General features: G+C 36.9%; 4 protein-coding genes across 4 annotated transcripts; 1 reads left to right on the top strand and 3 right to left on the bottom strand.

The window, feature by feature from the left end:
* Positions 1–1,008: 1,008 nt before the first annotated feature.
* LOC137747342 (serine/threonine-protein phosphatase 7-like) lies at positions 1,009–3,989 on the top strand. The gene is made up of 4 exons (XM_068487438.1): positions 1,009–2,182; positions 3,044–3,190; positions 3,631–3,738; positions 3,851–3,989. The coding sequence occupies exons 1-4, from the start codon at positions 1,142–1,144 to the stop codon at positions 3,929–3,931; spliced, it is 1,377 nt and encodes a 458-aa protein (XP_068343539.1). The 5' UTR covers positions 1,009–1,141; the 3' UTR covers positions 3,932–3,989.
* A 20-nt stretch (positions 3,990–4,009) lies between these two features.
* Positions 4,010–9,009, bottom strand: LOC137747341 (AT-rich interactive domain-containing protein 6-like). The gene is made up of 13 exons (XM_068487437.1): positions 8,885–9,009; positions 7,743–8,594; positions 7,617–7,656; positions 7,423–7,475; positions 6,960–7,005; positions 6,471–6,554; positions 6,048–6,155; positions 5,891–5,942; positions 5,728–5,803; positions 5,532–5,598; positions 5,379–5,429; positions 4,750–4,842; positions 4,010–4,452 (listed from the first exon to the last, which is right to left on the bottom strand). The coding sequence occupies exons 2-13, from the start codon at positions 8,588–8,590 to the stop codon at positions 4,348–4,350; spliced, it is 1,623 nt and encodes a 540-aa protein (XP_068343538.1). The 5' UTR covers positions 8,591–8,594; positions 8,885–9,009; the 3' UTR covers positions 4,010–4,347.
* A 444-nt stretch (positions 9,010–9,453) lies between these two features.
* LOC137748794 (diacylglycerol O-acyltransferase 2D-like) lies at positions 9,454–12,740 on the bottom strand. Its single transcript, XM_068488982.1, has 9 exons — positions 12,391–12,740; positions 12,217–12,291; positions 11,863–11,948; positions 11,528–11,634; positions 11,265–11,420; positions 11,041–11,127; positions 10,643–10,740; positions 10,269–10,356; positions 9,454–9,808 (listed from the first exon to the last, which is right to left on the bottom strand). Exons 1-9 carry the CDS (start codon positions 12,567–12,569, stop codon positions 9,707–9,709), a joined length of 978 nt encoding a protein of 325 aa, XP_068345083.1. The 5' UTR covers positions 12,570–12,740; the 3' UTR covers positions 9,454–9,706.
* A 4,228-nt stretch (positions 12,741–16,968) lies between these two features.
* Positions 16,969–22,063, bottom strand: LOC137748995 (diacylglycerol O-acyltransferase 2D-like). The gene is made up of 9 exons (XM_068489175.1): positions 21,864–22,063; positions 20,299–20,373; positions 20,081–20,166; positions 19,228–19,334; positions 18,964–19,119; positions 18,728–18,814; positions 18,304–18,401; positions 17,895–17,982; positions 16,969–17,070 (listed from the first exon to the last, which is right to left on the bottom strand). The coding sequence occupies exons 1-9, from the start codon at positions 22,040–22,042 to the stop codon at positions 16,969–16,971; spliced, it is 978 nt and encodes a 325-aa protein (XP_068345276.1). The 5' UTR covers positions 22,043–22,063.
* Positions 22,064–23,285: the final 1,222 nt, after the last annotated feature.

The following is a 23,285-nucleotide window of genomic DNA, read 5'->3' as shown; positions in this document are numbered from 1 at the left end:
GTTCTTTTAGTTAAAACTCAAAGTTTTCAATTCATTTTCATTATTTTTTCTTATATTATTTTGACTATAAGAAAATACTCACACAAAACACTGTTATACCTTAAATCTTGTGTGAAATTTGCACGTCAATTCGAGATAACACAATGTCATTTTAAACTAGTAGTACAATATCATATAAAAATGTAAACATACGTAACATTATATGATGGTTTTTTTAGCCAAAATGATATATGAGATTAAAAATCGATAGAAGTGGTCCCTGAGATATCCACTGTCAAACATTTTGGTCATTTCGTGAAAAATCTCAGTTAAATAGAAGAAAGTTCAAGTGGAGGGGCTAATTTGACAAAAACACCCTCAACATAATGAAGATTTTTTTACAGAATGACCAAAATGATTGATGATGAATAATATCAGGGACCACTTTTATCAATTATAAATCTTAAAGACCAAAATAAGAAGTTATGTCAATCTTCAAGATCATTTTGCCTAAAAAACCTTGTATTATTGACTTGAAACGTAAAATAGAACACATAGACGCATGGTGCAACTGGATGTACAATACCAATAACCAACTCAACAAAGTTTGGAAGTTTCATTTTTGCTTTGATTAGCGAAGAGATATTTCACTATGTTAAAAATATGATCCGATAAACTAGGTGAGATATACAAATGATTGAGTACTTAAAAAATATTTAAACACTTCTATTACAACACTAATGTACCGGACTGTGTGTTCCAGTCCGCTGAAATATTTCCCCAACTAGTGGGGGGTGCTTTTCTATGCTGACGCGGCATTTAATTCTTTTTTGACAAATTAACTGTGAATAGTTGAATATCACTTAATACTATAGTCTAATGTTATTTTTTTTCACTTTTAAATGAGAGGTTATAAGTTTAATGCTCACCAAAAACGAATTTAAACCACATTATTGCTAGCCTATTGTTAAGTTTATCCTGTTAAAAAAAAATGTGAATAGGTTAATACGTCACTGTTGCATTGCACTACGTGTTTAAACTGGAAGCAACAATTAGAAGTACACTCTGTATTTGTTGTATTCTGCAAAATTCCCAGATGAATTCATGTATATAAATTCATAAAAATTCACTTTTAATTCGTATTTTTTGGGTTTGATCAAAGATGTCGTGCAATTCAGATGCAGAGATTGCAGCAGCGGCTGCTCCATCTGCATCTGCATCTCAAGAAGTTGCAGAAGCCTCACCGCTGTCGGTCTTTGATTCGGCTTCTTCCGCTGTCACCAACTCCGAATCCGAACACAACCCATCACCGCCGCGGCCTAATCCGGAAACCCCAGTTGGCTGGCCGGCGGACGGAAAACTCAGCCTCGAATGGGTTCAGAACCTTATGTCCGTTTTTGATTGGGCATCCAGAAATCTAGACCCGACCCAATTGCCAGACGTGTTTCCGGTGGAAGTTTTTGATAGCTTGGTCCTCTGCGCCTCCAAGATCCTCCACAAAGAGGCCAATTGCGTCGCCGTCGATCAGTTAGGCTCGGAATCCACGGTGGTCATCGTGGGAGACGTTCACGGTCAGCTGCACGACCTCCTTTACCTTCTAAACGATGCTGGGTTTCCATCAGAAAACCGATTCTTCGTCTTCAATGGCGATTACGTTGACAGAGGGGCTTGGGGGCTCGAAAGCTTCTTGATTTTATTAGCTTGGAAAGTGTTTTTGCCTAGAAGTGTCTATCTTTTGAGAGGAAATCACGAATCGAAATACTGCACTTCAGTTTACGGATTCGAGAAGGAAGTACTGACAAAGTACGGAGATAAAGGGAAGCATGTTTACCGAAAATGTCTTGGGTGCTTTGAAGGTCTTCCCTTGACCTCCATGGTTGGTAAATATGTATATACAGCTCATGGCGGGCTGTTTCGCAGCACGCCGGCCACCCCCAAGAGATCGAAAGGAAAGAAGAATAGGAGGATATCTTTCAATCCTGAACCCAGTAGTACATTGTCTCTTGGCTCCTTTGAAGAACTAAATAAGGCTCGAAGATCGGTTCTTGATCCTCCGTGGGAAGGTTCGAACTTGATTCCTGGTGATGTGCTGTGGTCAGATCCCTCCATGAAGCCCGGCCTTTCACCGAATAAAGAGAGAGGCATTGGTCTGCTTTGGGGCCCTGACTGCACTGAGGATTTTCTCAAGAAGTTTCAACTCAAGGTAATAGCAAGATTTGGAATCTACATTCCTAGTTTTAGGCAAGTGAATGTTAGTTTTATGGAAAAACGCATGTTTTAGGATATAATGTTGATACTTTGATCTTTAAGAGTATGCTTTTTCTTGTCTGCTTCATGGTGAATTGCTTTTTGTTCGTTCGTCGTTAAGTGATGCATTCAATTGATAACGTAATGCAACTGCAAAGCATCGCATGCTTCAATTGTAATCTAGAGACAAACCACATTTACTTTTTGGTACAGAACTTTTGATTAATTTTGGTACTGTTGTGTTCCAAGTGCGGTGATGGTTGGGTAGCATTTAGTAGCCATGCCAAATGTGGATTTACAAGTTTGGCTAGTCATTCAATTGAACTTTGAGGGTCGAAAACACGCTAACTTAGCATTTAGTAGCCATAGTAGCCATGCCAAGGTGGTTAGTCAAAATAATAATTTGAAACCCTTACGTAATGTTGATGACAAATAGTTTAGTACCACCGGACATTTTTGTATGTTCTAGTACACAATGACAGTTAAGGCTTAACTATGAAGGCTTGCATATGAGCATGGAGGTGCTTATGGATTTGTTGTCGCTTTGATAATTTTTAACCACCTTGGCCTTGGCTCAATAGGTAGATGATTGGTGGGGTTTGACTATGTATTTCTTTAAATTTTACCAATTAAGGAAAGAAATACGTAGTTTTTAATCCTGTTTAAAAATGACTGCAGCTCTAATGTTTCTAAACTGCACAGAGGCCGTGATGAGTTCTTTCCACTCCTATTGTAACATTTACTTGCGTTGTATCTAACAATCATAATAGAGATGCAATACTAAGATTTCGGTTATTCTATATTGTTAAAACTACAGTTGATAATCAGATCGCATGAAGGCCCGGATGCACGGGAAAAGAGGCCAGGTCTTGGTGGAATGGATAACGGGTACACCATAGATCACGTTGTGGAGTCCGGGAAGCTCATTACTCTATTTAGTGCTCCAGACTACCCACAATTCCAGGTTTGTGCATGATCCTTTTAGATTGGTATTCGCTGAGTTCATTAACACAGTTTTAGTGAATTCCTTGCATAACTGTTCATTTGTGGGATGTTGGCAGTATACAGTTTTCCTTTGCCAAATGGCTCTAAGTTTTGATGAGGTTTTACATGTTTCCTTCTACGATCCTTCTCCTTTTAAAGTAGATTGGGTGCTGTTAAGCATCTCATTCAGAATGGTGCTTTTGTGTATGTCATGCAGCACGTGAAACGTGTTTCTGCGTGTTAATGTATGGCTATTGATTATACGTTTAACCATTCCATCTCCTTCGAGTTGTGTTGTGATCCTTTCTTAACTCTTGATTGAGCCTTCGAGTTTATTATATTGTGCTCTCGTTCTCGCGGGACATTAGAACCGAACTCACACCATAATAGGCTAATGTTTTCGTATTTCCTGTGATGCAGGGAACAGAAGAGAGGTACCGAAATAAAGGGGCTTACATTGTTCTGGAACCCCCTAACTTTGACGATCCTGTGTTTCATAGTTTTGAAGCAATCACTCCAAGACCAAAGGTAATTCTTATTACTGGTCTATGGTCTATGATTCATAAGTTTCTAGTTTCGCGTTGGAGTCAAATGTTCATGTTTTAAATACTTCCGTTCTTACTTGGAGCTTCCATGGCAGGCAAATCCGTTTTACGATTTTGAAGAAGTGATTGATTCCGATGAAGAGCTGGACTTGGCAACAATGGCAACTAGCCTGTGAGGGTCCTCGGTCACCTATTCAGTTGGTTGTAATCTAGCCAATTTTCGCCAATTTTACAACCCGTTCATGATGTTACTCAAATTCACAGAATGCATTTTCTTTTGCCTTGCCAATTGCCCTTTCAAAATGTACAATAGTATCTTCAGAACATGTACATCTTCAAGAAAATGAATGAATTGAGGATTCCTAGGCATGTTACCATGTAACATCAACGATTAAACCGAACATGTTGGTAAATAAGTACAACGGTTAGGTTATATCCCGTACTAAATGAGTCGAACATTAAGGTCCGGATGTTCCGCGGACCATGTGGATTATAACCAACTAAACTAACTAACTTGGCCGGATGGCGGTTGGTAGAGTCTGTCTAATTTCTACAGAAGAGCCTGATGGTCAAGGATGGCCACCGCGAAATGCTACTGATCCGACTGCTCAAATGGAACACGAACAAACAACTGACCGTGCAGGGTGACCACGGCTGATGTCTGGTGTGGATCAATTCTTGATGGTAAGGTGACAGCCTGTTCACAAAGCCAATAACAGGTCAATAAAGCCAAAGAGAAAATACGAAGTCCGATCTTTATGACCGTGGTCTGTTTAACACGAACACAGCAGCCACGGTGCCTTTGGAAGCGAGTAGCTTACGAAGGCATCATGGTTTTAGATCTTGTATTCGATTTTCCAAGGAAGATTCGTTTCTTATATAGTTCTCAAGCAACCCTAAAGTTTCTTCGTTTTTCTTGAAACTGTTCACTTCCTAATCTTAGTTTCTCTCACACATTTCATAACCCCAAAAGAGGAAAGAAAAAGAAACGCACCTTTTTGAAAGCTGTGACACCCCATGGATTATCAGGATGCTCAGGTTCTCCAGTTATAACCAACCGCCCAGCTGGATCGGATTGAACACGCACCTAAGATTGATTTCCAAAAGAACAAGATAAGTAATACAATTGCCGAAGTCCAAAACGGAAACCTAATGTTTAATACATCAAACAAATATCTAGCAGGCCCTTCCATGCAAACATGTACTCTACCAAGGCATAATTTAACAGAAGCTCTCAAAGAAACAGCCTTGAGAAGTTATCAGGAGGCTACTTTCTGGGTTCCTCCAGTCTCACATTTAGCAAATAAGGGCAATCAATAAAGTTGGTTCACTTTTAAACAGTTTTTTGTTCCTTTTCCACCCAGCTCAAAACAGTTAGTTGATTGCAGCACAAATTGCCAGTGAATTTGTCCGATCATGCTACTTCCTGTTCTTATAACTTGGCTTATGATTATCTGCCATTCCATCCTTAATAAGAACATAACAAAACAAGCACTAGCATACACAGTCTTCTAAAAGAATGTCTAAAAGAATGTACAAATTAACTCTACAAGAATGTAAATAATTGTACAGTAGCAAAGCAAAAGGAAGGAGAACCACAGAGTCAGGAATATGTATACTTACCTCCTCCCGTAGAAGCCCTGGAACTAAAGCATAGACCTCAAAACAATCTTCCTGCAAATTAGACATATCTCAATATACTGGATTGGTGCTTAAAAATTCACATATGCAAATTTCCTTGTGTTTAAACTTCAAAAATGTAAAGGACAAACTTACAGTTCTCTGCACATTGATCTTCACCCAATCCGCTGGAGGTCCAAGATCAACCACATCTACATCCAATCTGCACAAACAAACACAAAACAAAGCCAAGTTAACACTACAGTAAAATGTCAACAGTGTACTCTGTTACTGAATAATTTCCTGATATATTATGTAGACAAATGAAATAAAAATAGAACATTGTCTCAACTGCAACTTAGATGCTTTAGTACGTGCAGCTTTTACCACATGCTCCACATAAGGTGGCTTCTTTCTTTTAAGTGAACCTGATGTCAACATACAAAATCTGAGGTGAGAACTCATATACCAACTATATAATTACAAAGGACGCCAATTTCATTGAGAGGCCATACCGATGCTTTTAAGCTGTTTTTCACGCTTATGCAACGAATTTGCATTTTTATCCTAAAGAAACAGAAGAGATGTTAATGCTATATTAGAACCAACTTCCACATGGAGAGTGTAAAACACAGAAGAAAGTGAGAGCAAAAATCTTTATACTTTCCAGACCTTTATGATAGGGTCACTGACTTCACCATTCCCAGTGATACGTTGTGAGTGCCAACCCTGCATGGCACGTGCCGCAGCATCCCTTCTTGCTCGACCTGATCCTGCAGCCTAATTACCACAATCATGCATTGAGTGTTCGGCTCATTGAAGAAACTCCTTGTTGAGCAACTAATTACACCAATTTTCAAGGTTGACATGCAATAGTTCATTGTGTAAAAAAATTTCATGTGAATAATAATGAATATATGCGTTCCCGGCAGTACATGGATACCATTTTCATTCAATGAAACAGTTTATCATGAGATGAACAAAGTGGCATAAACACCATGCCACCCAAGAGGGATAAAAATAAACACCGCAAAATCATCTAATACAGTAATACACAAAACATTACCAAAAGATCCCAGGCCATAAGATCCTTACCTGGTTATCAACATTCATAGGCTCTGGCTGGGAAGAGATTGGCGGTTCAGTACCAAATTTATGCCTTTCATAATCTAGGAGTGCCTGAAGTCACACAAGAACAACCAATAATGAATAACATATAAACATTATGATCTGGAATACTCCCAGGAAGATATTTAACAAATCACTGTTAAAAGGGGATTTGACATAATGGACTTAGATACTGAGGCAACCACACGTGACTCGAATAGAAGCTTTTACAATTAATTTTCAACACAGGCCACTCAAGCACACATCCACATGGTCAACCACCAAGAAGATGGACAGACGCAGATTTTCTCAATCATAGCAGGCAATTGAGTCTACGATTATGGTTGCCCGATCCCATGTTTCTTGATCCAGTATCAAATTTGATCAGGTTGGAAATTACAAACACATAGCAACTAATAACCTACGGAGAATCTATAAGAAAGGTGCAGCTTGCATGCCAAGTGTGTGCACACATACCTTCTCATAAAAACCTCGAAATGTCCATGAAACCGTAGTGCATGTCCTGCAGCAGAAATAGAAAAGAAACTAACGTATCTTTTAACACATAGTAAACTATACTGGACGTTTTTAACCCACTTCCTCCCCCCACCCGTTTTCCACTTTCCAAGACCAAAAGGGTTAAATACGAACTACAGAAATTTCACACCTAGAAACACAGTAACTTTACTTCAATTTTTAATCTTTTGCACAACAGCATGCATGGTAAACAGATATAAACATCACAAAGTTGAACCTTAAAAATAACAAAGGAGAACTAAATGACCAACAACGTATTGCCAACGAAAGAAGTCCCCCAGTTTCACTATAATCTATTACAGAATTAAGGAAAACTATCAGTACTTCTAAAATTTCCACATCTCCAAGTTATGGAGCTTGCACTATGTAAATAATAATGGAGTTGAACAGATGTTGTCCTTACTTTGGAGGTCTAAAGGCTTCTCCCACTTGCCGCCACAACTTATTTGAGGTCACCTACGGTAAGCAGGCAGATCATATATGTGATTGTAACAAGAAAAGAATATGGTTCTGGAAATGAAAACTCATAATATATATAAGTACATATACTAAAATATGGACCCTTACGACTAAAAGGTAAAAATGCACGTTGCATACCTTATCATAGCCACCCAATCTGATCACACCTCTCCAAAGCCTTGTACCAACAAAATGTCGAAATAAATAACATTCACATAATTAGTAAACAAGGCAGAATCAGTAAAATGACAAGTAAAGGCTTACTTAAGGCAATTCAAACCCTCTCCATAAAACTTCGGAGGTTTCAAATCCATGCTCCTCTCCTTAAAGAAATTTTCCACTTCCTTCATGAAAGCTGATTGCTCCTCTTCTGTCCCAGAATCATTACCTTCATACATGTCGCTGTCATCTAAAAGGAACATGCCCTTTGAGTTTGGGGTTCCATTATTTTTGGGTGTAGTAATATCTTTTTCATCCACCTTATTCTTCAATTCTTCCCCACTCCCAGAATCAGCTTTTACATCAGAAGATCCGGCATGAGGCGTAACAGGTTCCTTATGACCCACAGTTACACTTTCTTCAGCAGCAGCACCAGATTCCTGCTCCGGCACTTGAGTAACTTCAGCTTTAACAGTAGGTTTAACAGTCTCTGGAAGACTTGTGGAAACAGCGTTGTCATCATCACGACCATGATAATTACTTTGAGGCAAATCCTGGGCTTCAGCACTCTTGGTATCAGCTACGGGTTTAGTACCTGGCTTGACTAATTGTTCATCCTCATCCTGTAAGGCTTCAGTATCTGGCTTGACTAATTGTTCGTCCCCGCAATTTATTGTGACTGAAGAAGAAGGCAAATTTTGACCAGATTGGTGTGAAATGGACTGTGGTTCTACTTCTACACTAGTTTTATCATCAATGGTCATCTCAACGTCTGTCTTAACGGGTAGAGTTTCGCCATTTTCAGCAGGATTCGGGGTCTCCTGAACCGGTCCAGAATCTCCAGAATTCGGAGAATTATTCTGCTTGTTGTGATCATTTTCCGGTTTCCCATTATTTAAAGCATCAACTGGCAATTCTTGTCCAATTTCATCCTTCTCTTCAGTATCACTCATTTTCCTAAGTATAAAAGCAGTAAACTTTGCACTCATCCAACCAAAAATAAAGCAGAAAAACTAAAAAATAATTAAAATATTTAGGGCTACAAACAAGAGCAACAGGCAATTATATCAGTCAAAAGTAGAATCCAACGAATTAATTAATTATCTGTGCTTCTAACGCAAACGATTGTATCAAAATATTTGAGATTTCAGGCCGGCTTCGCAAAAAATCGTTTCTTTTTTTCCGCAAATTAGAAGAAATTCAGAAACTGGGGAAATAAAAAGCAGGGGATTGTAGGAGCTGCGTACCTGGGTTGGAATTGTAGAAGACGAAGGTCCAAATTCGTGCCCTAATCCGACGTACGGTACCACCAGAACGAAGAACCCTAATTCTTTTAATTTTTTTTTCTATTAAATATTCAGCCGATTTCTTTCTATTTATTTATTATTAATCGGCCCAGAAACTCGACGCGTTTAATTTCCTCACTTGGATGAATCTGGTGACGTAACGACGCCGTTTGACTATCCCCCATGTCCTACATTTTTGCAATTAATTAATTTTTCTTTCCACAAATTATATTCTCTCCTTTTTACTGAAATAATATTTTCTCTCTTTTTACACATGATGATATCGTTAGTTTTCTCTCTCATATTATGATCATTGATTAGGGCACTAAATTGTTAAATTCAGAAATGGCCCCCTCCGTATTCTATCTTTCTGATATAACATACGCGTCAAGATATTGTATCTGTTAAAAAATAATGATCAACATTGTCATCCCTTATACTATAACACGTGAACTGTTATACCATTTGACGTATCTCATACCACTTAAAAAAAAATTCCGTAAGCGATCAGTAGGAAAGAGTGTGCCAGAAACAATTTGATTGAAAAATGAAATAAAGTGTCTTCATTATCTGTGTCTAATCACTAATTTTATTGAGAAAGTATGAAAGAATTAGAGAGATGTTAATTTACAAACATGATTATGTCACCTTCTGTTGCTCCAGATGAAGGTTTTGACAACTAACCTTATCGTTAATACAACAGGTTAACACCAACTTTCCCAGAAAAAAAAATGAAGAGGGAGCTGCATGAAGGTGGACATAACTAAAGTACGTAAGATCTGATCAAAGAATTTTCAATCGAAGATCGGCGTGACCAACCCGAGCCTTGTGCCTTTCGAAAAGATCCTCTAGTGCTGCAACGAACTGACCGTGCACTTCGTTCACCTGGAAAAGAAAAAAGTATGAACTCAGAAATTCAGCAGCATCGATATTAAGCAACAAAGTTGTGAAAATATATAACTCCGTCGAGCTGCAGCATCCAGCCGAGTCCACTTAGTGGGATAACCCAGATAAGGCATTGTTTTTTGCGGATAAAACTTCACCTACATGTGTTCGCTACGAAACTAAATCTATATCTGTAGGTTTTGAAAACAATAATAGCTCTATGTATGAGAGAGTCCTCAAGTAAAACTGCTCTGTAGAAGATGGAGATGGATGTGGCACGGAACAGGCATTACGGTCTTTTTTTTGGGGGCAAGATTAAAGCATTCGTTCAAGCATGATGCACAGAGAAGACGAAGACCAGAGCAATAGAAAGAGTGCAATACAGTAATTTGAATACAGTTCAAGCACCGGTTCTCCATGATTGATTGATGTTCACAGGGGACTAAACACATATCCATACCTCTTCCATCGTGGGTTGTGATGTTTTCTTGAGTTCAATTGGTTTTCCGATCACCACATGCATTGGAAGACGGTAGGGTACTGGAGTTCTGCAATGGAGAAGCATTCACAGTTACCTAAAACCATTCACAGTTACCTAAAACCGTAGTGCTGCTAAATTTCAGTCATAAAAATGTACAAATATACATAACAAATGAGTAGGTCGAACGCGAAAATTCAATTATAAAAGTTCCTTGTTTGGTTAGTGAAAAGAAATGAATGCTTCAACAGTAGTATAATTTCTTCTCAATCTAATTCATAAGCTAATTGCAAAGATAAAATGTTCTACACATGAAAAGTACTATTAAGAAGAAGACGACGGCTCAGAATGCATACCCAAATACTCCCCAGAAGAAAATTGGGGTGAACTTGATAGCTCTAGCAAACTTCAAAATTAATTCTCCACTTGGCTTCCACCACTTGTAAACATTTGACTGCAACATGGACGAATTGTAAGAAAAGAATGGAAATATCATTCATTGTTAGATGAAGCATATGCATGAGAGACAAAGAAAAGTACAATCAACAACTAAAGATGTAATAACCTAATGCCCCTTTTATAATCTCAAAATATGAATGCGTGAAAACACGCAGAAATTGCTAGAAAACTATTGAAAACAATAGAGGTTGGACCAGAAAAGCCAGCAAACAGACGCAAAACAGATACTATGCAACTGGCTAACTTTGCAGATGAATAAACAGGTAAAGAAAAACTAGATAGAAAATGGTGATACCTGACCAAAGCAGAAAACTGGAACCAGGGGATGGCCCAGCTCCATGGCTATGCGAACAAATCCTCTTCTCGATTTGAGAAATGCTATCTTCAAAGCAAGCAACGGATTAGCAATTAGAAACGGAATTACAGTTGAGAAAACAGACACCAGCTAGTGCATATAGCAACAGATGACTTAATGAAAAAGTAAAGCAAGAGCACAAGAAAGATTTTGCTGATGTAAACCTCAGTGCCATGCTCCATGTAAAATGTCTCCCGAACTCCACCAGGCACAATGATGCAACTATAACCAGCAGATAGGTGGGAGATAAAACTACTCTTTGTGGCCGGTGCAAGACCCAACCATGTCCATATATGTCTCAAGAATGGCGTGTAGAACACCTAAACATAATTCCCACACAAAGTATAACTAAGAAGTTGTAGAAAAAAGGTCGAGACACAATATGGAAAGAAGAAAGGATAGTGCCAACGAAGCAAAGAATTCTTACCGCGCTACTCGCAAGGGCCTTAATTTTGGGGAGAGGCAAGAACCCAGTAAGGTCAGCAAGTGCAACAACACCAATTGGCAAAACCGAATGTGGTTCATAACCAAAGACTGCATCAACCACAGAGAGTCAAATGCAACTCAAATTATTAATTCATCAAGGCTTCTAATAGTATTAAAATACATTGGGAAACACACACAAGACCAGCCACAAACTTTTACTCAAAAATAGAACTGGAGGGACACGAAACCCGTGGTTTATGTACTTCAGTTCTATTTCTAATTAAAATTTTGTAACCAGTTCTACTTCCATATATCCGCGATGAAAAGAGGAGATACCATAAGCGCGATTAGGATCAAAGGCATTGATATCTTCTGCGTACAGCGTCACAGGAAAATAAGCACAGGCATGCTTACATATGTACCTGAAAATCCAATTCAGACAAAAGTAAATTACTTGTAAACTTGTCAGTTCAGTTTTGTGCAGGACGTCCTGTCTTTAACTAATCCGATACTATAAACAAAAGTTATAAGCTCTAAACGATGATTCACCATTCAAATAAAATCAACGTCACTAAATAGGATCAAATTTGAAGTCAAAAAATTGCGCACATGACGTTCTGCACGGATAAATCCCTCAAAAAGTAGCATTGCTATTCCCTAGCAAAAACACTAAAAAGGGTAAACTTTTACCTGGAAAGTGATCTTCCTATTTTGCTCTTTTCATCAACTGGGATGATCATAAACAACACAAGCAACCCAAATACACTGAAAATTTCAAAATTTTCAGAAAATAAATCAATAAATTAAATGACCAAAAAAATTAGAAAGAAAAAAAATAAGGGTTCGAGAAAGATGAACATTTACAGAAGGGCCTTGGAAAATGGAAGGAAGAATATCGTGAAGAGAATCAGACCCACGTTGAAATGGATTGTACCCAGCCAAATACCCAGAGCCACAAACATGTGCAAAACATTGGACCCGAATTTTTCCCTGCCTTTGAAAACCGCCATTTTCTGATATTCTTCCTCCTTCATCTCCACCATGTCTGCTTCTGCAATTTCTTCGCAACTTTTCTTGTTGTTGTCCCTCGGAGCAATTTGATCCGACCCAATAAATTAATGTGTAAATAAAGATTGAAACTTGGGTGGGATCGAGACGACGTGGTCAGTGTTGAGTAGCATTGGTGTCACCGTCGCAGCTGCCTTCTCTCTCTGTTTCTGGGTTATACGCATCATTACATCACTTTCTATCGGTGATGTATATAAAAGACCAAGAAAGTGAGAGAAGACGTAAACGACTCCACCCATGTAACAAATTTGGTAACTAAACCGACCCTATGACAACGATTCCAAAAGCACTTTTTAAGTGTAAAATGACTCAAAATATCTTTGGTTAAAATATTTTTTGAACCAATTCTTAGTTGAATGCAAGTAAATTATAGAAAAACACTTAAAATGCTTCATAGAAGAAGCACATAACTGGTGCTTCTTGCAGAAAGCACTTCCAGTGCTTTTGGAACTGGAAAACATTTTCTCTAAAAACTCTTTCAGTCATTTTTAAAGCACATCCAAAGATATTTATTGCAGGAAGTACTTTAAGTGTTTTTACACACATACTTAGAGTTTACTAAAGATTGGTTTTAAAAATATTTTCACCAAAAGTGTTTTCAATAATTTTAAAAGCACTTCCAAACGATATTAGATGATGTCGTTATTTGATGATGAACTCGTTCTATATAAGTTGTTCTACTATCATCTATGTGAAATAAAATTATTGTCAGAGTACTAATTAGTTAATAAGTTAATTTGATGTGAACTTCTTTGGGCTCATGATGCAAATTAATAATCAAAACTGCATTTTTTTGAAATCCTGAATCAAGATCATGTTGTATTATAATCGCTTATCTGTTTGATTATCGTCTCAAGCATCTACATTCTTTATCAAAAGCTTATGTTTATCAAATTACTTGATCATAGTTAGAAAATGCTAAATAATTTAATTTCAGTGAGTTTTTGCAGGGTCAACCTTTTGTTTTGAAAAAATAAACAAATCGGATCACATACAACATGATGAAATAGACCAAACAGTAGTTAAAACTATGTTAAATTTTGAAGTGGCGTGAGTGATATGTCAATGTTATCAATATAGCAGGAAAACCGTTAGCAATATCATTGGGTTTAATTCATTCCTAATCTATCCAAACTCAAATTTTTTGTTCAAATTCCATCATTTTGATCATGTGCGAGTCATACACATAGCAGTTTGAATTAGAGAGAATCTGAATGAAAAGTTCGATTTTAGAGAGATAGATAACGAGCTTTAGTTACAGTTATTATTGAGAGTTTTTTTTAACTACATTGCTAACATTAACATTTTACCCATTGTCTTAAAAATGGACCTAGACGACGTTTAGGCGCTAGAAGGTAGAGGACCGATGTGATTTAAGCCAAAATGTATATGAAAATCACGTAGGGGCTGGCGGGCTAGGTAATGGCTAGGCGATTCAAGGTTTAAAGTTCCATTGTTTTTATTTATTTTTAATTAAGTTAAAATGTTTTATGGGAACCTACCAAAAAAAACCCATATTATGTCTCTTGCTGTTTTGTGTTTCTCTTCTCCATGTCTCTCCGCACGAACCATTTACATATATATTGGCATTGAATCATTGAGTTTTTCTTATTTTTATTGCATTAGTTTGTAATAATGCAATGCCATAATGACTTAAGTTTTAATTTTTTCAAATTCTCAATACAAGTATATTTTTTAGAATGTAGGTAGACACATTTTTTTTTAAACAAATAATATTATCTATACTAAAATGGAGGAGGTGATCTTAATTAAATTCGCGTAATCTGCATAGACCTTCAACCCGTCGCTCGACTAAGACCTAACTTTTTTTATAACCTTGATTGTATCACACCACAAATATATTTTGTTCAATTTAGCCTTTTTAGTAAACATGACGAACTTGCACGTGACCAACGACTAAATTTCCTCTTAAACTTGCTTGGTGAAATGATCTCATTCACAGGAATCACAACTGTCCCAGCGAGGTTAGTGAGTACTATTTTTTCCCCTTTTTTTCGCTTTTTACTTTTGTGGATTTTTAATTAATAAACAAATAAATAATTACTGGACGGTGCCCTACTGTGAGTCGCTGACTCCGCTCACATGGTATTCACGTTCCTTCAGAATCAATTTTCCAATTAAATTTTTTTATTTGTTTGTATCATTAATTATATATCAAATATTTTGGAGTAATTGACTAACACGATCAGACATCAAACGATAAAAATTATCGATTAATGGTTTGTTTGGAAGTGTTTTTTTTTTTTTTTTTTTTTTAATGACAGAAAACACTTTTATTAAAAGTGCTTCTGAAACCAATCCTTATTAAAAAATACAACTGAATTCTGATAAAAAAAAAAAAAAAAAAACATTTAAATGCTTCTTGCAAGAGGTATACAACAGATGATTCTTACAGAAATCACTTCAAGTGCTTTGGAACCTAAAAATAATTTGACACCTTCGCTCTCATCGTCATGTCTGGGGTTCTGCAGATAATTTGATACCTTGCAGGGTGCTGGGATTGGCCGCAGAGGAATTATGTCTGCCCTCGTCACGTAATATGGTGGAATTATGAATGTTGGCTTCATGGAGTGTGACAGCAGGAATTACATGAGGAGTTGTAAGCAAGGGACCCTTGGAGGCGACACTCAGTTGATCTTGGATTACTTGAAGGACAGGCAAGCTAAGGTCTGTGCCTTGTGAGCATTCCAACTTTGAAGCAGAGCTTCATAGAATGCAGAACGGCGAGAGGGTGGCTATAGCTAATACAGCTGGAAGAGAAGAAGGGTTTCATCTTGGAAGTCCATCAAACAATACCTTCGGTGATCGTGAACGGGGGTTCGAAACTCTATCCACTGTCAGTTTCCTTGTAACCGCTCGAATACCTTAATGATAATATTAGGGCTTCGTTGTCTTTTGAAGTAGGTGCAGAGGGATAGTTGGCAAGAGATCATGAGTACTGGAGACATGGAAGATTGGTGCACATGCTTATCTTGTGGGATAAATCTGTTTGTTCTCATTTTTTTTCGATTATTTGACTTCTGGTGTATAGTTTTGCGGATGGTGAGTAGGCGATGGTTAATTTGCGTTCCATTTGGACTTTGCAGGATGACGAGGACCAGAAAATGGAGAAACTAGAGCTTAACTTGAGCATGCACGACGGAAATGTGAATTGTATAGAGCTAGTTTGCTTTCGGTTTTGAAAGATATTGAAGAGCAAAAATTAATTGAAGTTCTATCGTAAAATCAATTGACAATATAGAGAGTAATTCAGTTTACTTATAAGCTCATGCAAGGTTCCTCCTCCCATCAATGTGAAACTCATTATCAACATGCCTTCTCACGTGTGGTGAATTTTCAAGTTTAACACGTGAACAATAGAATGGGATGACGTGGAGGCGTGTGGCTGTTTAGTTTCACTCATTTGACAATCTGCTATGATACTATGAAGAAAGTTAAGGTTGCATCGTAAAACCAATTAGCAATATAGAGAGTAGCCTAGCTTACCTATAAGCTCATGCAAAGTTCATCCTTTCATCAATGTGGTACTCATTCTCAACGTATCATTTGTGGCACCAAAATATTATATGCATGAACATATGATAAATAAAACTGTTGTCCATTATATTATAGCCAGTGAACTGGTTATACGATTTGACAAATGGGGAAGAGATCCTTTCTGGATCTTTTCCACCAAATCCACGCAATCATTAAATCCAGGCTCTTGAAATTTGATCTAACGGCTATTATAACTTTTAAAGAGACCTCCTGTTTGTAGCTGTTAGATCAAATTTTAAGAATCTGAATTAATTGATTATGTGGATTTAGTGAAAGAGATCCAGAGATGATCTCTTTCCATATTTTAGAATCGCATAATAATTTTGTGTAGGCAATCAAGTGGGGACTAATGAGAGAAACAATTAATTGAAAAATGAAATAGTCTTTATTACTGTGTATAATCACTAATTTTATTGAGAACGTATGAATAAATTTAGAGAGCGCTTTATTCACACACATGATTATGCCAATTTTTGTTGTCTAGATGAAACCGTCGTCTAAAAGTACTTTTAAAATAACTAAAAACACTTTTAGAGAAGAAGAAAAATTGGATTTCAAAAGCACTTGAAGTGATTCCTGAAAAAAAACATTCAAGCGTTTTTTTAGGATTCATTTGAATTTTATTAAGGATTGATTCCATAAACATTTTCACAAAAAAAATGTTTTTAGTCTTTTAAAAGTACTTACAAACGAGCCTATATACCAAAGGCGACTCTTCAACCATTATTTTCACAATCTAACTTCATAGTTAATACAACAAGTTAACACTAACTTTCCCAGAAAATGAATAGGGAAAACAAAAAAAATAGTGTCTGATCAAATAATTTTTAACTGAAGGTTGGTGTGACCAACCCGTGCCTTGTGCCTTTCGAAAAGATCCTGCAGTGCTGCAACAAACTGACCGTGCACTTCGTTCACCTGGAAAGAAAAAAGTATGAACTCAGAAATCCAGCAGCACCGATATTAAGCTACAAAGTTGTGAAAATATATAACTCCGTGAAGCTGCAGTACCCAGTCAACACCAGATAAAACTTTTTTATTTCCGGTACATTTAAAACTTCACTTGCATGTATTTCGCTATGAAACTAAATCTATATTTGTAGGTTTTGAAAACATTAATAGCTCTCTACTTAGGAGAGACCTCTCCAGTAAACAAGCTTTATAAATATGTAAAACCACATGCTACTGCTCTGTAGAAGATAAGAGATGTGAATCCAGATGTGAATCGAATGGAGGTTCAATTGCACAAACAAAACCAACGAGGATATCCGAGGTAGCGTAGAAGTGGCCGCAATTAAAGATAATATGAGAGAAAATTGGTTAAGATGGTTTGGACACAGAAACGGAAAACCTACAAATGCTCTGGTTAGAAGATGCGACTATGAGACGGAGGCCAGGGCAAAAATGGTGGAGGAGGACCTAGAAAGACTTGGAAAAAGACTTTAAGAAAATATATGGAATACTCGGAGCTAACAGAAGACATGGTGCAAAACCAAGTGCGATGACGTTCTAGGATTCATATAACCGACTTCACTTAGTGGAATAAAGATTTGTTGTTGTTGTTGTTTATGTATTAAAAACATTCATTCAAGAATGATGCGCATAGAAGATGAAGTCCAGGGCAGCAGAAAGAGTGCAATAAAGTAATATGAATACGGTCCAAGCACCGGTTCTCCATGATTGAATGTTCACAGGGGACTAAACACATCCGATATGCTCAGTTGTTCGGGTGCAATTCATACCTCTTCCATGGTGGGTTGCGGAGTTTTCTTGAGATCGATTGGTTTTCCAACCACCACGTGCATTGGATGACTGTAGGGTACAGGAGTTCTGCAGCGGAGAAGCATGATATAAACCATTAACAGTTGAAACCGTAGTGCTGCTCATTTTCAATCCTCATCAATGTACAAATATACATAACGAGTCAACAGAGTAGGTCGAACGCAAAATTTGAATTAAAAAAAAAAAATTCCTTGTTTGGTTAGTAAAAGTAAATAATGCTTTAATAGTAGTATAATTTCTTCTCAATCTAACGGGAACGTTTTTCAGCGGAATAGTTTTTCCTTTCAGTTTCTGCAGACATACTTTCCAAAGCTAATTGCAAAGATAAAAGTTCTACTCATGAAGAGTACGATAACTCAGAATGCATACCCAAATATTCCCCAGAAGAAAACTGGGGGGAACTTGAGAGCTCTAGCAATCTTCCAAACTAAATCCCCACTTGGCCTCCACCATTTGTATACATTTGACTGCAACATGGACGGATCGTAAGAAAAGAAATGGAAATTATCATTGCATTGCTAGATGATATACATGCATGAGAGAAAAAGAAAAGTACAATCAACAACTAAACATATAATAAACGTAACGGCCCTTTTAATAATCCCGAAATTGGATGCGTGAAACCACACAAAAATTGCAACAAACTAATCTCAAAAGCAAGAAAACTATTGAAATCAATACAGGTTTGGACCAGAAAAGCCAGTAATTAACAGACTCAAAACAGATATTATGCAACTGGCTAACTTTGTAGATGACTTAATGGGTGCAAAAACTAGATAGAAAATGGTGATACCTGACCAAAGCAGAAAACTGGAACCAGGGGATGGCCCAGCTCCATGGCTATGCGAACAAATCCTCTTCTCGACTTAAGGTATGCTACCTACAAAGCAAGCAACCGATTAGCAATTAGAAACGGAATTACAATTGAGAAAACAGACACCAGCTGATTGTCAGATTAGTGCATATAGCAACAGATGACTTGATGAAAAGGTACAGCAAGAGCACATGAAAGATTTTGTAGATGTAAACCTCAGTGCCAGGCTCCATGTAAAATGTCTCCCGCACTCCACCAGGCACAATGATGCAACTATAACCGGCGGATAAGTGGGAGATAAAATTACTCCTTGTGGCCGGTGAAAAACCCAACCATGTCCATATATGTCTCATGAATGGTGTGTAGAACACCTAAACATAATTCCCGCACAAATTATAGCTAAAAATTTGTAAGAAAGAAGGTCGAGACATGATATAAAAAGAAGAAAGGATTGTGCCAACGAAACAAAGAAATTTTACCGCGCTACTCGCAAGGGTCTTGATTTTGGTGAGAGGCAAGAACCCGGTAAGGTCAGCAAGTGCGACAACACCAATTGCTAAAACCGAATGTGGTTCATAACCAAAGACTGCATGAACCACAGAGAGCCAAATGCCACTCATATTATTAATTCATCAAAGCTTCTAATGGGATAAAAATACATTGGGGAAACATGCACAAATTTGACGAGTCACAATTAGACCTAGCAGTCATGTCGTGTCATGTTTTCCGTGTTTATATTGTTTTCGTGTCATACCCGATATATTAACGGGTCGTGTGGTGTAATACTCGTTAAAATAACGAGTAATATGATCCGATATGAATTCAACCCGTTAATATTAATGGGTAATATGACCTTACCTGCTACCCGAAAGAAAATATATTTTAAACTCACAATATTTTACTCAAAAATCGAACTGGAAGGACACTAAACCGTGGTTTATATCCATTTAGTGTAATTCGATTATATTTCTGATTAAAAGTTTGTAACCAGTTTTAATTTTGTATCCCTACTAATTAATATAACATTCATTGTTAACCAAAACTTTATGAAATTACCAGTTTAACTCTCTAATTAAAACAGAATATGAATAAGAAATATAGGGCAAAAATGTAATTTCACATAATCAAATTTTGTTGTTTCTTTTCTTTCAAAACCTATCATAACATATATCTAATTAAAAAAAATTAAAAAAAAAATCTTCCCACCCCCGCATTCTCTATCAGTCTCTTCCTCTCTCCTTCTATTTCAAAAATAAAATTAAAAAATTTTCTCACACACTTTGTGTGTGCACATATACATATGCTAGTATCAACGATGAAAATAGAAGATACCATAAGAGTGATTAGGATCAAAGGCAGTGATATCCTCTGCGTGCAGCGTCACGGGAAAATAAGCACAGGCATGCTTACATATGTACCTGAAAATCCAATTCAAACCAAAACAAATTACTTGTGTACTTGTCAGTTCCGCTTTGTGCACAACCGTCCTATCTTAACTAATCCGATACGATAAACCGAAATATAAGCTCTAAAAAGGGTACAACTTTTACCTGGAAAGTGATCTTCCTATTTTGCTCTTATCATCAATTGGGATGATCGCAAACAACACAAGCAACCCAAATGCACTGAAAATTTCAAAAATTTCAGCAAATAAATTAATAACTTAGAGGAAAAATTAGTATCCAATCCCTATATATATATATATATTTGTTTTAATATCCAGTCCCTAGTTATTAATGTTGATGAGACCTTATCGGTTTTTAGATTTTGATCGAAATTCCTAACATTAATATATTAATGAATTTAAATGTCAGTTACATAATTTTTTAAAATAAAAATTAGTAATGGATTTAGGGTTTTTATACTCACACCCTTATTAAACTTTTAAATGATTTTGAATTCAAAACATTTTCAAAAGGGGTGTGCTATCCACACACCCCATTTTACTTCTTACACACTCCTTGATAATTTCTGTTCATTGATCTTCTTCAATTCATCCAATCTGACGGCCGAAATTAAAAAAGGTGTATGAGAAGTAAAATAGGGTGTGTGCATATCACACCCCTTTCAAAAAAAAAAAAAATTAGAATAAGTTTGTACCCATTAGTTTTTCATAAAAAGATTTTCAATTTTTAAATCTATGTACCCATTCGTATAAATTTTCAATTTTTTGTAATCTTAAATGTACCCATTCTTAAATATACTAATTTATTATATGTAAAATGTAACATATTTTAGTATAAATGTACCCATTTTTTTTTATATATAATCCATGCAATTTTTTTCTAACCCATTTTTTAAACTTATATGGGTACATTGATTTGACAATATATCCATGTCAAATTTAATGGAAGAAATGTAATTAAGCTTAATATCTTCTTCTTCTTCTTCTTTTATTTTATTTTATTTTATTTTTTTGTGCTTTTGAAAAAGGCTCCATATTTTGGTTTAATATATATAGGAAATTGTTGTTAGTACTTCAAAAATCTCATTCTACACTCCAAATTTTCTATATTAAGAAAGAAAAATACATTTATAAGCAGTGTAAAATGAAAATTTTGAAATGTCAATAACACTTCTGTATATATATATATATATATATATAATATTAAAGAATATAATTTATCCTTTAATATATCTCATAAATTATAGATTTTATTTGAATTCTCATTTGTATAAACAACATAGTTTAACGAGCACAAGGTGGTTCAATGGTGTGGAATGAATTCTAGGCTCATATTCTATACGATATGTTCTGGGTTCAATTCATAACGTTGGTGAATCATACGATGATGGTCATGATAAGGCTGAAATGTCTCTGTGAGTCTAGCTAATCCTCTTAAAAAAGCAACAACAAATTTTAATTTTTAATTCAAAAGAACATTGGTAGCTAGATATCTCGTCCAAAGTTTTTAGACCGCAAAAACAAGGGGTGTGATATCCACACACCCATTTTATTTCTCACATACCTTTTTAATTTTTAACTGTCGGATCAAATGAATTAGAGAAGATCAACGGATATAAATTATTAGGGTGTGTGATAAGTACACGCACCCCAAAAAACAAACTAGAAAGAAAAATTGGATTTGTGAAGTAACGAAGGATGAACACTTACAGAAGGGACTTGGAAAATGGAAGGAAGAATATTGTGAAAAGAACCAGAGCCACGTTGAAATGGATTGTACCCAGCCAAATACCCAGAGCCACAAACGAGTGCAGAGCATTGGACCCGAATATTTCCCTGCCTTTGAAAACCGCAATTTTCTGAGACTCTTCCTCCTTCATCTCCACCATTTCTGCTTCTGCAACTTCTTCTTCTTGTCCTTCGGAGCAAGTTAATAAATAAAGAATGAACCTTGGGTGGGTTGGAGAAGATGTGGTCAGTGTTGAGTAGCATTGGTGTCACCGTCGCAGCTGCCTTCTCTCTCTGTTGTGCGCATAATTGTTAAAGTTATTAGGTTTTCTGTTATCACTAGGATTCCTAGTCTTTAGGGTTGTTATTCAATAATCCCTATTCTTAAGGGACAAGTATGCATTTTCTGTTTTTGACGTAGTCTTTACCACGATTATAGGACCTGTAAAATCGTGGGCAGTTATTTTCTTTTCTGTTCAGATGTGAGGCTATTTATTAGCCATGATTGTTGCTTGCATTGAATAAGAATTCTCCCTTTGCTTTGAGTAAGCTTTCGAACTTTGCATTGCAGCAGTCCTTTGCAAGTTTCTGGTTCCAACATCTGGTATCAGAGCCCCACTCCGGGGCCTGATCGAGAGCTTGCACTCTAAGTAGAGAGAGATACAACCATGGCGTCTGAAAATAGTTTCGTGCAACCAGCTATTCCCAAGCTTGATGGACACTATGACCACTGGAGTATGCTTATGGAGAACTTCCTTCGTTCCAAAGAGTACTGGAACTTGGTGGAGATTGGGATCACTGCAGCAGCAGGAGGATCGGAATCTGGGGAAGCACAGAAGAAGATCTTAGATGAACTAAAGCTGAAAAACTTGAAGGCCAAGAACTATTTGTTCCAAGCCATAGATCGGTCAACTTTGGAGACCATTTTGAAGAAAGACACAGCGAAGGATATATGGGATTCCTTGAAACAAAAATATCAAGGAACTGCACGTGTAAAACGTGCACAATTGCAGGCTCTTCGCAAGGAGTTCGAGGTGCTGCACATGAAGAATGGGGACACAGTCGATGGTTATTTTGGCAGAACTCTTGCCATAGCTAACAAGATGCGGGCTCACGGAGAAAAGATGGACGATGTGGTGATCATTGAGAAAATTCTAAGATCCATGACAACGAAGTTCGACTATGTTGTCTGTTCGATCGAAGAATCGAATGACCTAGATGTTATGTCTATCGACGAACTCCAGAGCAGTCTTTTGGTGCATGAGCAAAGGATGAGTCGACATCAGGAGGAAGAACATGCCCTTCAGGCTACTCATGGAATCCAGCAAGGAGGACGAGGACGAGGAACTTATCGAGGACGAGGAAGAGGACGGGGAAGGCTAGGGTTCGACAAGTCCACCCTGG

This window comes from Pyrus communis, chromosome 10 (assembly GCF_963583255.1).
Source record: "Pyrus communis chromosome 10, drPyrComm1.1, whole genome shotgun sequence".
NCBI lineage: Eukaryota > Viridiplantae > Streptophyta > Magnoliopsida > Rosales > Rosaceae > Pyrus > Pyrus communis.
The sequence above is the reverse complement of the archived record's forward strand: the minus strand, read 5'-3'. Positions and strand labels throughout refer to the sequence as shown.